Source organism: Salvelinus alpinus, chromosome 31 (assembly GCF_045679555.1).
Source record: "Salvelinus alpinus chromosome 31, SLU_Salpinus.1, whole genome shotgun sequence".
Lineage (NCBI taxonomy): Eukaryota > Metazoa > Chordata > Actinopteri > Salmoniformes > Salmonidae > Salvelinus > Salvelinus alpinus.
Window position 1 is genome coordinate 4,322,896 of NC_092116.1, and position 13,752 is coordinate 4,336,647.

At 42.5% G+C, this 13,752-nt stretch overlaps 1 protein-coding gene across 2 annotated transcripts in view; it reads right to left on the bottom strand.

The window, feature by feature from the left end:
- tbc1d19 (TBC1 domain family, member 19) overlaps positions 1–13,354 on the bottom strand; it is a 29,551-nt gene extending 16,197 nt beyond the window's left edge. Inside the window, exons 1-11 of one of the 2 annotated variants that reach the window (XM_071378114.1) lie at positions 13,141–13,354; positions 12,831–12,903; positions 12,661–12,706; positions 9,989–10,064; positions 9,367–9,441; positions 9,134–9,197; positions 6,617–6,663; positions 6,426–6,536; positions 5,836–5,908; positions 5,333–5,371; positions 2,859–2,971 (exon numbers count right to left, since the gene is read on the bottom strand). In XM_071378114.1, the coding sequence (XP_071234215.1) occupies positions 2,859–2,971; positions 5,333–5,371; positions 5,836–5,908; positions 6,426–6,536; positions 6,617–6,663; positions 9,134–9,197; positions 9,367–9,441; positions 9,989–10,064; positions 12,661–12,706; positions 12,831–12,903; positions 13,141–13,239 (816 nt within the window). In that variant the 5' untranslated portion in view covers positions 13,240–13,354. Of the gene's footprint in view, positions 1–2,858; positions 2,972–5,332; positions 5,372–5,835; positions 5,909–6,425; positions 6,537–6,616; positions 6,664–9,133; positions 9,198–9,366; positions 9,442–9,988; positions 10,065–10,701; positions 10,804–12,660; positions 12,707–12,830; positions 12,904–13,140 lie in introns of those variants that run through there. The other variant, XM_071378116.1, reaches the window with a different exon arrangement.
- Positions 13,355–13,752: the final 398 nt, after the last annotated feature.

Consider the following 13,752-nt stretch of genomic DNA (forward strand, 5'->3'; position numbering starts at 1 on the left):
TGTGCTTTGTCATTATGGGGTATTGTGTGTAGATTGATGAGGAAAAAATACACTTTAATACATTTTAGAATAAGGCTGTAACGTAACAGAATGTGGAAAAAGTCAAGGAGTCTGAATACTTTCCGAAGACACTTCAAATGTTTTGACTTTTAACTTAATGACATATACTCATTGATTCTTGAAGAATATAACTTTTAAAAGCCTCATTAGCTTAGTTCAACTGTCGTAACCCACCAGAACCTAAAATATAAGCTTGTTTTATTGCAGCGTTTGTAAACAACGTAATTGTAAACAGACACTGTATAGCCTCAAAACATTGATAGAACTATCATTTTGATATCACGGATGGTCAGTACTTGCATCAATAGCTCTTCTTATCAACTGTATGTACGCACTATCCGTGTTGCTCTTGCCAACCCCCATTTGTCCCACCTCTGAGAAGCAGAGGTTCTGTTGTGATCATGTAGGTCTGATATCTGATTTGTTATCGTTACAGTAATGCGATTAGTCACCAACTCAGATGATATAAAAAGGGTCTTAGATTCATTGTCTCTCTCTTCTTTGTTCCTGAACTGATGTAGTGAGAATATCTCTCTCTCAATTCAATTCAAAGTGCTGTATTGGCATTGGAAAACTTGTGTTTACATTGCCAAAGCAAGTGAAATAGATGATAAACTCTCTCTCTCATTAGTTGTGGGCCATGCCTTGAGTAGTGCCTTGTAATGCGTGTTAATGCTTCACGCCTCCATTCATAAGTTATTCAAATCAAATCAAGTTTATTTTATATAGCCCTTCGTACATCAGCTAATATCTCGAAGTGCTGTACAGACACCCAGCCTAAAACCCCAAACAGCGAACAATGCAGGTGTAGAAGCACAATAATACTTGCTTTGATATTCGCTCCGCGTGACCATTCCTTGATCTCAGTCAGCTAAATGTGTAATACTTGATTGCACCCGGTTTAACTATAGTCTCTTGCACATTGGTATTTATCTTACGGAGTCGGATATTTCCTTTAATGGGATAATTGCGCCGTCTTATTGTGGGTCGCGTGTGAGGTAGTTATAATATCATGTGTATCAAATATTACCACAGTAACAAGTGATCAGGGTAGGATGTCGTACATTTTATAGAACTCGAAGACGACACAGGACGTATGAGGGATACCCGAATCCATTTATTGTGTGAATAAATCAGACCCTTTTATTTGAAAACAGCCTCAAGCAGTGTTTGGTGTTCACTGAGGCTCTCAATCGCAAACAACAATAAGATTCAAATGAATATGTAACTTAAACGTGTCATTCACATTAACTTTCCTCCCTGTCCTTTGGATGAGAAGGCAAAGTACCGTATCTCCACAACAATACTTTCGCATTGACGTTTCAACCCTTGAGATTTCAACTTAACTGCTTTGCCATGCTTGACTTACAGTACCTTAAGGGCATCGTGTACACAACTGCATCTGTGCCACAGGGCAGCTGTAAGTGGCAGTACATAAGGAGTCCATACATAGTGGGTGAGGAATGGCCGCCCACCACCTCTATCCATCGCCCCGGGGGAAGCCCTGTCTCCTGGGCGAAGCCCTTACCCTTATTAACATGAGGGATTGTGGGATGCGGGCTACGTCATAGGAGAGTTGATGGGTGGTGGGTGACGGTGGATATCTGGGACACAGTGGGCGTGTTGTTTAAAAGGATGGTGGTGATTGGTTAATACAACCTGGAGGTCATCCTTGAAGATGTTTAGGTTATACTGCAGTAACATAAATCTCTGTGAATTTACACAATATCCTGAGTGTCCTGATATGTCACACAATACCACCATGTCATACACGCTAGAGCTAGTGGCACACAGATTACGGATAGTGGACAGTCCTCTCTCCTGTCCTGAACGTAACTCTGTTTGTCCTACTGTCGAACCTGGTGACGGTAATGCTCTACAGACCTCCGCTGGATCCCTGTAACTCTCCTAGGGGGATCAATCTTCCCACGGCAGGGGCATTGTTTAATCGGCCCACGACGGGGCGGGGGTCCGTTCCCTGGGTTATACAAATGCGGAGGGGCACGGCCATTTGCCACACAGGGAGCAGGCCCTCTTGTTTGAGCTAACTTTGCTAAATCGCACCAGTTTGATTACGTTGGCGGTCACAGTGCCCTGGGACGAGTTACGGCAGGGTGGCGTAAACACGAGCGCCACTAATTTATAGCCCGAGGATCGCCTCCAGCTGCATGAACCTGTACTAAGAACTAGGCATTCAGTCTATACAATACGTATCTACATGTCCAATAAGTGAATTCCTTTAGGACAATGTCTAATGCCTATGGAAAGATGATACTTTTTGCTAGATTTGACGGTTCAATCAACTGTAACGCTTGCTAAATCTAAATCGCATGCAACCTCCTTTACTGGAGAACTTATTTGAAGCTACGCAGGTGGTCACATCCATGAATACTCATAAATATAAATGAGGATCAACATACGTGCCCCCACACTAACGTACAGCCAATGCATGGAGAAGAACCAACACGGGTATATATGACCGGAGTTTCCTAAACAGTTCCTCTCTTCCAGTGTGAATGACGGAGATAGGTCGTGTCAACCGTTAACACTGGAGAGGGTGTTAATGAGTGAAAGAGAAGGTTCAGGAAGAGGTGAGCAACTTCAAGCCCTAGAAGAAAATGGGTCTTGGGAACCGCAACAGCTGTGTGTGCCTGGCAGTTTTATAACAAACACAGGCAGACGGAGAGAAAACCCAGGGTGGCAGATTCAACGCCATGGTCTTTAACCTTAACATAATGATACATGCATCTACAAAAGATTGGTAACCGCTTCACCAGGCAGCGTAGTGTGTGCATTACCTCAGGCTCATTGGTGGAGTTGAGGATGAGGGCCCAGAGGTCAGCTCGTAGGCCAGTGGGACAGCCCTGTCTACTGTACTGCTGGGCTGCTGCACTGTCCTGCTCATTTACCACTGGAACAACACACACGGAGGACACACTCATAACACAACCGTACTATAGCAGTGGTTACATTACGGCACAACTGAGAGAGATCTCCTTTGTATACATTTAAATACTTGAATTTGAATTGACAATGAAAATAACTATATCACACACTACTGACTCACACCCCTGTAAACATACCAGGACCATAGCAAAATGTGGTCATTATAGCAACACGACTTTCCCCTTCTGTTGAACACACAAATAAAACAAACTCTGACTGCAACCGATCAGACCAGACCCTATCTGAATCTGAACCTTCCATCTTGCCCCTTCCACTACGACAGGTCCCAAACACACATGGCCCTTGACTCCACTTACTCCAGGTGTCGGAGAGCCAATAACACACTCCAACATAAACATTCTGCCCTCTTGTTCCTCTTTAAATCGGCATTTAGAGTGCTATCCTCACTTGGTCTACCGTCTACCCTTGGCCATCGGGGTGTTAAAACACATTCCTACCCATGTAGAGCACACTGTGAGGGCACTAAGGAGACGTATACAAAATTAGTCCTTGTATTATTGTGTGTGTCCCCCGGCCAGGCCTGGATTCGGATTCAGCCCTATGAGAGGCGTCCCCGCTAATGTTTACATTAGGCTCAGCATACAGGGACAGGGTAGAGTGCAAAAGTGTAAGGGAGACTAGGCCACTTGAGAGGGTGAAGGAGAGGATTAGTTATGGCAGGAGCTACCTTTAGGGGTTTCCCATGGGAGGGGGGTGAGAGGTGTGTGTGGTCTTGTTCTTCTATCCTCGTGGAGACCTGAAATCTCCAAAAGTCCCCAAAGGATAGTATAACAAGGACAATTCTATTTAAATCTTGAGTGAAGGTTAGGGTTAAGGTAAGGGTTAGGGAAAGTAAGATTTTGAATGGAAATCCATTTTAGGTCCCCACGAGGATAGAACAACAAGTGTGTGTGTTAGGGCTGGGTGGTAAACCGTATTTGACTATATACTGGTATTGATGCACGGGCAGTATAAGGCTATTTTAATGTTTGGCTTTTTAAATGTGATACACCACTCCGTTTTTATAGTTTACTCCGCTACTTGAGTCATCTCTCTCCCCACCCCTTCTTGTCACTCAAGGAGCGCAGTTGTTGTTGCTCGACCACTATCATTTGCCAACCGTTCACTCTTGGCTTCAATCTTCATGGACAATGCAGCAGATACAATATGTTGATGACAACGATTACGATTTCCACTTTGCTTCTTAATATAAAGCCACAAGCATTCTATAATTACAATATTAGTTTGTGTATCTTACTGTCTGCAAACAGCAAGTTTGTATTTTCTTACCAAGCTGTGGCTAAAATAAATTGTGTTAGCCGCTAATGCTAATCGCTAGTTAGCTGGCTAGCTAATAAAAAATAAATAATAATTTAACCTTTATTTAGAGAAAACATTTAATGTAGCCAAAGAGTATAGGGTCCCACTCCCCTGAGAAACACTGACCAAAACTTTGGTTTCTACTCTGTCACAATAACACCTCCATAGAGATTCTAATTCCTAATTCTATGAACGCCTCCCTGGCTTTTTCATTCGTTGTCATGTCAAACAACACTGTATTCAAAGTGTCCACTATTACATTCTAACTATAGAATAATATTATTATTATTATTTTTCCATGACTCTATCTATACTGAAGAAAATTATAAATGCAGCTTGCAACTGTTTCTAATATTTTACTGAGTTACAGTTCATATGAGGAAATCAGTCAATTGAAATTAATTAATTAGGCCCTAATCTATTTCACCTGACTGGGAATACAGATATGCATCTGTTGGTCACAGATACCTTAAAAGAAATGGGCCTCACAACGGGTCTCTGGATCTCGTCACAGTATATCTGTGCATTAAAATTGCCATTGATAAAATGCAATTGTGTTCATTGTCCGTAGCTTATGTCTGCCCATACAATAACCCCACCGTCACCATGGTGCACTCTGCTCACAACGTTGACATCAGCAAACCGCTTGCCCACATGACGCCATACACGTGGCCTGCGGTTGTGAGGCTGGTTGGACTTACTGAAATCACTTAAAATGTACAGTATGTTTTGCCGCCCTACGGTCATGCACAACTCATAAAGCCAATTTAGAACTTATATATTATTCCAAAACATAAAATTGAAAAATACTGTGATATATTTGGGCCATATCGCCCAGCCCTAGTGTGTGTGTGTGTGCATGAGTGCATGCAGTACCAAATGTCCCACTTTAATGTCAGGAAGACATATTCCAGAGAGGACCGACTGGCTACGATAAAAAAAGAGAGATACACACTATTAAATAAATAGGATCTCAAATGAACCAGCCATCTATCTATTATCTTACCTTTCTTCCCGATGCGAATATGCTCGCTTTCAAACAAATCTGCCCGGCGATATGAAAAAGAGGGACAACAAAACTATATCAGTTGTCAGCCTGAAGTGGATCCGTTGCCAGAACGGACTACTGTATCAGTTTGATTTACAAACAAAAGGCTATGAATACAATGATATTTAAATCCTTCCTAGACACACAGATATTGTTTGAGAGATGCCAGACGGCCGAATGGCATGAGAAACATTTACACAAACTGATAAGATATCAACTGAAATGTTCTTTATTCATCCCGATTTATTTCTGTATTTGCTAGGTAAACATGTTTTTCTCTGATGATTTTGAAGGATTTACTGTAGGACCAAGAAGTTCTTCCAATTTGATGTGGAATATGAATTACCGCTAAATGATCCATCATTCTCCATTTCAAAGCTTTGTTTATAGGCCCGGGAAAGTATGAGTATTTTTCATCAGGACACAGAACGCAAGCTCAGTGCAAGTTAATTGAGTTTTACCTGGAGGTACGTGTGTATGGTCGTCAATACCCAGCTGCCCCGTGGTCAGGCTCAACTCTGAGTAGGCCTCTCTCTGAGGGGACAAAACATACAAATCGGAGTAAACACCGTTGAATCGTCAACAAGCACAAATCATCTGGGATTTACTATGAGTAGATCTTTCAAGTGAGATACTGTAAATGATACTACTCCATGTATTACATGCACTGTAAGAATACACACACGCAGACAAACCGTTCCTGTCCTCCTAAAGAGCTGTCAAACTCATTCCATGGAGGGCCAAGTATCTGACAGTTTTTGGGTTTACCTTTCAATTAAGACATAGACAACCAGGGGAGGGGAGTTCCTTACTAATTAGTGAACTCATTTCATCCATCAAGTACAAGGGAGGAGCGAAAACCCGCAGACACACTGCCCTCCATGGAATGACTTTGGCACGTGCCCTAAAGTATAAATGTGTAAACACACACCCAGTGTTTTGACCCACACAGATGGTTCAGGTCAAGTGTTTCTCCTACCACCTGTGGATCGACACACAGACAGACAGACACGCACGCGCACCACAGACAAACGCACAGTATTTCCCCTACCATCTGAGGTATGTCTCTGTCGTGGAGGGGCACCTGGATGAGGCCCCAGTGACTCTTTGCGCTGGCCTCCTCACTGCTGTCATGGTTTGGGTTCCGTAGGCTGATCAGCACCTGGGAATCATGGGAAATGGAGTAACTTGGAGTATTAAGTCGCCGATCAGAACATATTGATTGAGACAAAGTCCATTTACCTCCAGAAAGTCTTTGGGAGCATAGACAGGCCTGAAACGACTTAGATCTGTACAAAAGGACAAAGACAAAGGAGCATTAAAGTTTAAGTTGCTAATAAAAATATTGTAGTTATAACATAGATATAACAATGTAATTACAACATAGCACAGATGCTGGGTGGATAGTTGCATCATCAAGCTAACTTTGGTGACTCATTAGAGTTAACCTGATGATGCAACCATCCATAGTACGTGTTGGCAAATTAGACATTCATTTCGGTCATCTCCAATGGAGAAAAATGACATAACGAAAGAGAATTCCCAGCAAAGTCAGGCAGTTAGACGTTTTCACCGTCAGTCTAAGTCAAGTGCATGGTCAGTCAATAAAGAGAGCATGTTAAGGTTGGAAGGGGAGTTCCACTCGCTATCGGAGAGAGGCAAGGCCCAGGAGTCTGGTTATCCTCTGGATTCACAAGGCCTGCTGTTTATGCCAAGGCCCGGCACACACTCGTAAATGTTACCATACCCCCTTCTCAGATAGCATTGTTAGGAGACTGTTCTGTTACACGGAGTACTGTGCACAAGCAGAGTTAACTTAAGGTAATGCCCCTACGCAAGAGGTATATAAGTATACAGTGGGGAGAACAAGTATTTGATACACTGCCGATTTTGCAGGTTTTCCTACTTACAAAGCATGTAGAGGTCTGTAATTTTTATCATAGTTACACTTCAACTGTGAGAGACGGAATCTAAAACAAAAATCCAGAAAATCACATTGTATGATTTTTAAGTAATTAATTTGCATTTTATTGCATGACATAAGTATTTGATCACCTACCAACCAGTAAGAATTCCAGCTCTCACAGACCTGTTCGTTTTTCTTTAAGAAGCCCTCCTGTTCTCCACTCATTACCTGTATTAACTGCACCTGTTTGAACTCGTTACCTGTATAAAAGACACCTGTCCACACAAGCAATCAAACAGACTCAAACCTCTCCACAATGGCCAAGACCAGAGAGCTGTGTAAGGACATCAGGGATAAAATTGTAGACCTGCACAAGGCTAGGATGGACTACAGGACAATAGGCAAGCAGCTTGGTGAGAAGGCAACAACTGTTGGCGCAATTATTAGAAAATGGAAGAAGTTTAAGATGACGGTCAATCGCCCTTGGTCTGGGGCTCCATGCAAGATCTCACCTCGTGGGGCATCAATGATCATGAGGAAGGTGAGGGATCAACCCAGAACTACACGGCAGGACCTGGTCAATGACCTGAAGAGAGCTGGGACCACAGTCTCAAAGAAAACCATTAGTAACACACTACGCCGTCATGGATTAAAATCCTGCAGCACACGCAAGGTCCCCCTGCTCAAGCCAGCGCATGTCCAGGCCCTTCTGAAGTTTGCCAATGACCCTCTGGATGATCCAGAGGAGGAATGGGAGAAGGTCATGTGGTCTGATGAGACAAAAATATAGCTTTTTGGTCTAAACTCCACTCGCCGTGTTTGGAGGAAGAAGAAGGATGAGTACAACCCCAAGAACACCATCTCAACCGTGAAGCATGGAGGTGGAAACATCATTCTTTGGGGATGCTTTTCTGCAAAGGGGACAGGGCGACTGCACCGTATTGAGGGGAGGATGGATGGGGCCATGTATCGCGAGATCTTGGCCAACAACCTCCTTCCCTCAGTAAGAGCATTGAAGATGGGTCGTGGCTGGGTCTTCCAGCATGACAACGACCCGAAACACACAGCCAGGGCAACTAAGGAGTGGCTCCGTAAGAAGCATCTCAAGGTCCTGGAGTGGCCTAGCCAGTCTCCAGACCTGAACCCAATAGAAAATCTTTGGAGGGAGCTGAAAGTCTGTATTGCCCAGCGACAGCCCCCAAACCTGAAGGATCTGGAGAAGGTATGTATGGAGGAGTGGGCCAAAATCCCTGCTGCAGTGTGTGCAAACCTGGTCAAGAACTACAGGAAATGTATGATCTCTGTAATTGCAAACAAAGGTTTCTGTACCAAATATTAAGTTCTGCTTTTCTGATGTATCAAATACTTATTTCATGCAATAAAATGCAAATTAATTACTTAAAAATCATAGAATGTGATTTTCTGGATATTTGTTTTAGATTCTGTCTCTCACAGTTGAAGTGTACCTATGATAAAAATTACAGACCTCTACATGCTTTGTAAGTAGGAAAACCTGCAAAATCGGCAGTGTATCAAATACTTGTTCTCCCCAATGTAAATAGCACACACACACACACACACACACACACACACACACACACACACACACACACACACACACACACACACACACACACACACACACACACACACACACACACACACACACACACACACACACACACACACACACACACACACACACACACACACACACACACACACACACACACACACACACACACAGCCTTAATTACAATGGCAAGGGTTACATCCTCCTGCAATGTTAAAATAACTCCAGTTAATCCACACTTATAAACAGTATCATCAACATGGAGTTTGAAGGTAAAGACCTGGTTCGTCTGTCCCCATCTCGTTCCACTTGTTGGCCAACTCCTTCTGTTCCACAGCTGGCCTCTACAAAACAGAACATTAAGAATTGTCAATAAAGTAGTTTGTCAATAGACTGAAGACATTAACACAAATATATACTGACACACAGGGCCCTCTGCAAATATTCTTGAAGACCTCATCTTAGGTTGAGTACCCTGTTACATGCTGTCATAAACTATTTTACACGGTTTACCTTACGAGCCAAGGGTACACCCAGCTCTGTGCACATGCTGTTCAGGCTTTTGAGGATACGCTTCTCCCAGTTTACCTGTAGGAGAAAACACACACAAGCTTAGACACACGCACACACACACAAAAGTTAACTTAACGACATTACAAAAACAACGCTGAGCAGAGTTTTTCCTGGAGCTTAGGTGGTGGGCGTGCCAGGGGGATTGGTAGGAGGAGTGGTGGGCCCATCAGAATTTTTGAAAACATTTTATAGGTCACCATCTTGGCGATGTAGATACATTTGTGCATTTCAAAGCCAATTTCCTGCAAATTTACAAATGTTTCCATGGAGCCGAGAGAATTCTTTGGAATATTAAGGCGAATTTCCTGAAATTCTACACATTTTGCCATGCAGCTGAGAGACCATTTTAGCAGTTTTAAGGCAAATTCCTGCAATTTTACACTGTTAGGCGGCCCGCCCAAGAATTTTAAGAATCCCTTCTTCACTAAAACATAATTGCTTAACTAAAGCATATCTACTACAGTAAGTCACCAGACAAATCTGAGAGACAGAACCACAAAAGAGATGATGAAATGAGGAAAGGAAGAGAAGGAGAGATGGATGGAGGAAGCAACAGACCCACCTGGGCCTTGCGCATGTACGCCAGAGGCTCCTTGGCGTGCTCTGGGGGAGCTGCAGGGTGGCTGGGGAGCGGCTGACTAGAGAGAGAAAGAGAAAGAGTGAGTAGGAGAGAGATAGAAAGGGCACGAGAGAGAAGAGAGAGAGAGAGAGGGAAGGGAAGAGAGAGAGAAGGAAAGGGAAAGAGAAAGTGAGAACGAAAAATACTAATTTCTTCAAATAAATGCATGACAACCAACCCGTAAAGGCAGTAGGATCCTCTACTATAAGCAACATATTGAAGATTTTATTTTTATTTATGCAATCAAACTAGGAAAAAGAACAATCGACCAAGACCAACTGAAGGCTATCTCTCCAGTTGAAGGAGAAGGTCTGGGTTCCTCCACCAGTTCCACCTCCTGCCTCTGTCCACTTATCATTCAACCTAAAGAAATGACTCTGGCCGTCTGGAGGAAAAAAACAGGTTCGAGCCCATTTCAGACGGCCCTTGTGTTATACAGTGGCTTGCGAAGGTATTCACTCCCTTGGCATTTTTTCGATTTTGTTGCCTTACAACCTGGAATTAAAAGTGATTTTTGGGGGGTTTGTATCATTTGATTTACACAACATGCCTACCACTTTGAAAATGCAAAATAATTTTTTATTGTGAAACAAACAAGAAACAAGACAATAAAACTTCAGCGTGCATAACTATTCAACCCCCCCCAAAGTCAATACCTTGTAGGTCAACTTTTTGCAGCAATTACAGCTGCAAGTCTCTTGGGGTATGTCTCTATAAGCTTGGCACATCTAGCCACTGGGATTTTTGCCCATTTTTCAAGGCAAAACTGCTCCAGCTCCTTCAAGTTGGATGGGTTCTGCTGGTGTACTGTACAGCAATCTTTAAACCATACCACAGATTCTCAATTGGATTGAGGTCTGGGCTTTGTTGCTTTAGCAGTATGCTTAGGGTCATTGTCCTGCTGGAAGGTGAACCTCCGTCCCAGTCTCAAATCTCTGGAAGACTGAAACAGGTTGCCCTCAAGAATTTCCCTGTATTTAGCGCCATCCATCATTTCTTCAATTCTGACCAGTGTCCCAGTCCCTGCCGATGAAAAAAAAAAAGCAACATTTTAGTCTCATCTGACCAGAGTACCTTCTTCCATATGTTTGGAGAGTCTCCCACATGCCTTTTGGCAAACACCAAACGTGTTTGCTTATTTTTTTCTTTAAGCAATGGATTTTTTGTTGCCACTCTTCTGTAAAGCCCAGCTCTGTGGAGTGTACAGCTTAAAGTGGTCCTATGGACAGATACTCCAATCTCCGCTGTGGAGCTTTGCAGCTACTTCAGGGTTATCTTTGGTCTCTTTGTTGCCTCTGATTAATGCCCTACTTGCCTGGTCTGTGAATTTTGGAAGGTGGCCCTCTCTTGGCAGGTTTGTTGTGGTGCCATATTCTTTCCCAAAAAAATTATAATGGATTTAATGGTGCTCTGTGGGATGTTCAAAGTTTTGGATACATTTTTTTTAACCCAAACCTGATCTGTACTTCTCCACAACTTTGTCGCTGACCTGTTTGGAGAGCTCCTTGGTCTTCATGGTGCCACTTGCTTAGTGGTGTTGCAGACCCTGGGGCCTTCCAGAACAGGTGTGTATATATACTGAGATATATACTGAGATCATGTGACACTTAGATTGCACCCAGGTGGACTTCATTTAACTAATTATGTGACTTCGGAAGGTAATTGGTTGCACCCGATCTTATTTAGGGGCTTCATAGCAAAGGGGGTGAATACATATGCACGCACCACTTTTCCGTTTATTTTTTGAAACATGTTATTTTTTTCATTTCACTTCACTTCACCAATCTGGACTATTTTGTGTAAGTCCATTACATGAAATCCAAATAAAAATAAATTTAAATTATAGGTTGTAATGCAACAAAATAGTAAAAAAACGCCATGGGGGATGAATACTTTTGGAAGGCACTGTAAAACACTCAGCTTTATCTAAACACGTCACCTAAACGGGGACATACACGGATGATTCATGTTGAAAGAGAGGAAGGCATAATTCAACTCTTTATGTTGTAGTGCGAAACTGGACGTCCTCAAGTTCAGGCAGTTGGTTCACGAGTTTGTTTTCATCTCACGGCAGTAAGACACCATGGTACTCTTAAGTGACTTAAGGTGACTCGGGCTACATTTGGTCAAACTGAATAACAACTCACGATTTGATCATACAAACAGAGAAGCTGAAAAAGTGTTGCCCGTTTAAAAATAAACGTTAGCGATGCAAGGAACATGCATCTGTCTGTCCATATCTGATACAAATACAGTAGGTCTAGACAGGCAAACAAAACAGAAGAATAAAAGCATGAGACCTGGCATTGGATGATGGTTGGAGCGTTGGTGCCAGTTTTGGGATCTGGTCTGGAGTGTGGTTCTTGGCCAAGACTAAAGGCCAAAATCACTTTTAATGGGGTCTGTTTTAAACGAGCATTGGCTGAACATTTCAGGTGATTCACTCTCATAAATGTCATATAAACAGTTAGAACCAAACTTCAGTAAGGGAACATACCATTAGACCTCCCTCTCTCTCTGCCTGGTCTCTCTCAACCTCTATATGTGTGCCCATGTACATGTTATACATTTGATATCCTTATACATAACACTTTGTTGATTGAAAAAACACTTACACGTGCAACTCTCTGTATACTGCATTCTGTAGCTTTCTCTCCCAACCTGCAACACAAAATAAAAAGCATTCGTTTGCAACATGACATGCATGATATTCAATGTAGGCCCAGTCCATGACAGCTAGCTAGCTATTACCCACACAAATACTTGTTCTGCATCACGCGCTTACCTGATGCTTTGAGAAAATTACGAACGTCCTCTTTTAGAGATTCTAATTGTATCTCGGGTCTATGCAAACACTCCTAAATAGAATAAGAAAATAGTTAAGCATATTCTCGATGTAGCTAGATATTTTTGGCATGTCAAGCAGTTAGTTACTGGTTGAAAAAATCAATAGTATAGCTAGATAAGGCACATATTTGTATAGCCTTGGCAGCTGTAAAATCTCACAGCAGCAGACAGGGAGGACAACATTCGTTGTTGCACAAGCCTTTCGGTCAATGCCTTCGGTTCTGCAGAGCAGCTAGCTAGCTACTTACTTTGGCCTGTCTCTCTATTTGAGAGTGTAAATGGGTTGCTTTCAGTCGCTGGACAATTTGCGCAATTGTCAGTGATAACTCCGTACCCTCATCCATCATTTTCAATGCTCGTTTTGGTTAATCTACACTACGATAAGGCAATTAGACTTTTAGAATCCATTTGGTATCCGGTGATGCAGCCTTTGGCCTCTGCAGTGGTTACTTAGCAACTACGGACTATGGATGTAGAGGAAACAAAAAATAAGCAAGATTAGTTCCTAGCCCAGCCATAAATATGATACATGTCTAGATTTTTTCATTTTGTTGCTTGCTAGTTATTTATTGCATTATCAGTGTGTTAATTGTGAATAGCCTGCAAGCTCTCTCTCTCTCTTTCTTGATGAAAAATCCCTAATGTAGCCTATGTTCTTTGCATAAACAAAGATAAGATATTGTTTGGACTCAAATTGTCTAGATTATCTATGTAACGTTATTTGTAGTGCTGTATCCAACAACATCTGATCGTCAATCGCATTGCATGGCCTATAAAAGTCAGAAAGGTAGAGTCATTTGAGTAAGCCAGGCCTGTAATAAGAATTATTTGCTATGACTCTGTCACCAGCATTCAAATGT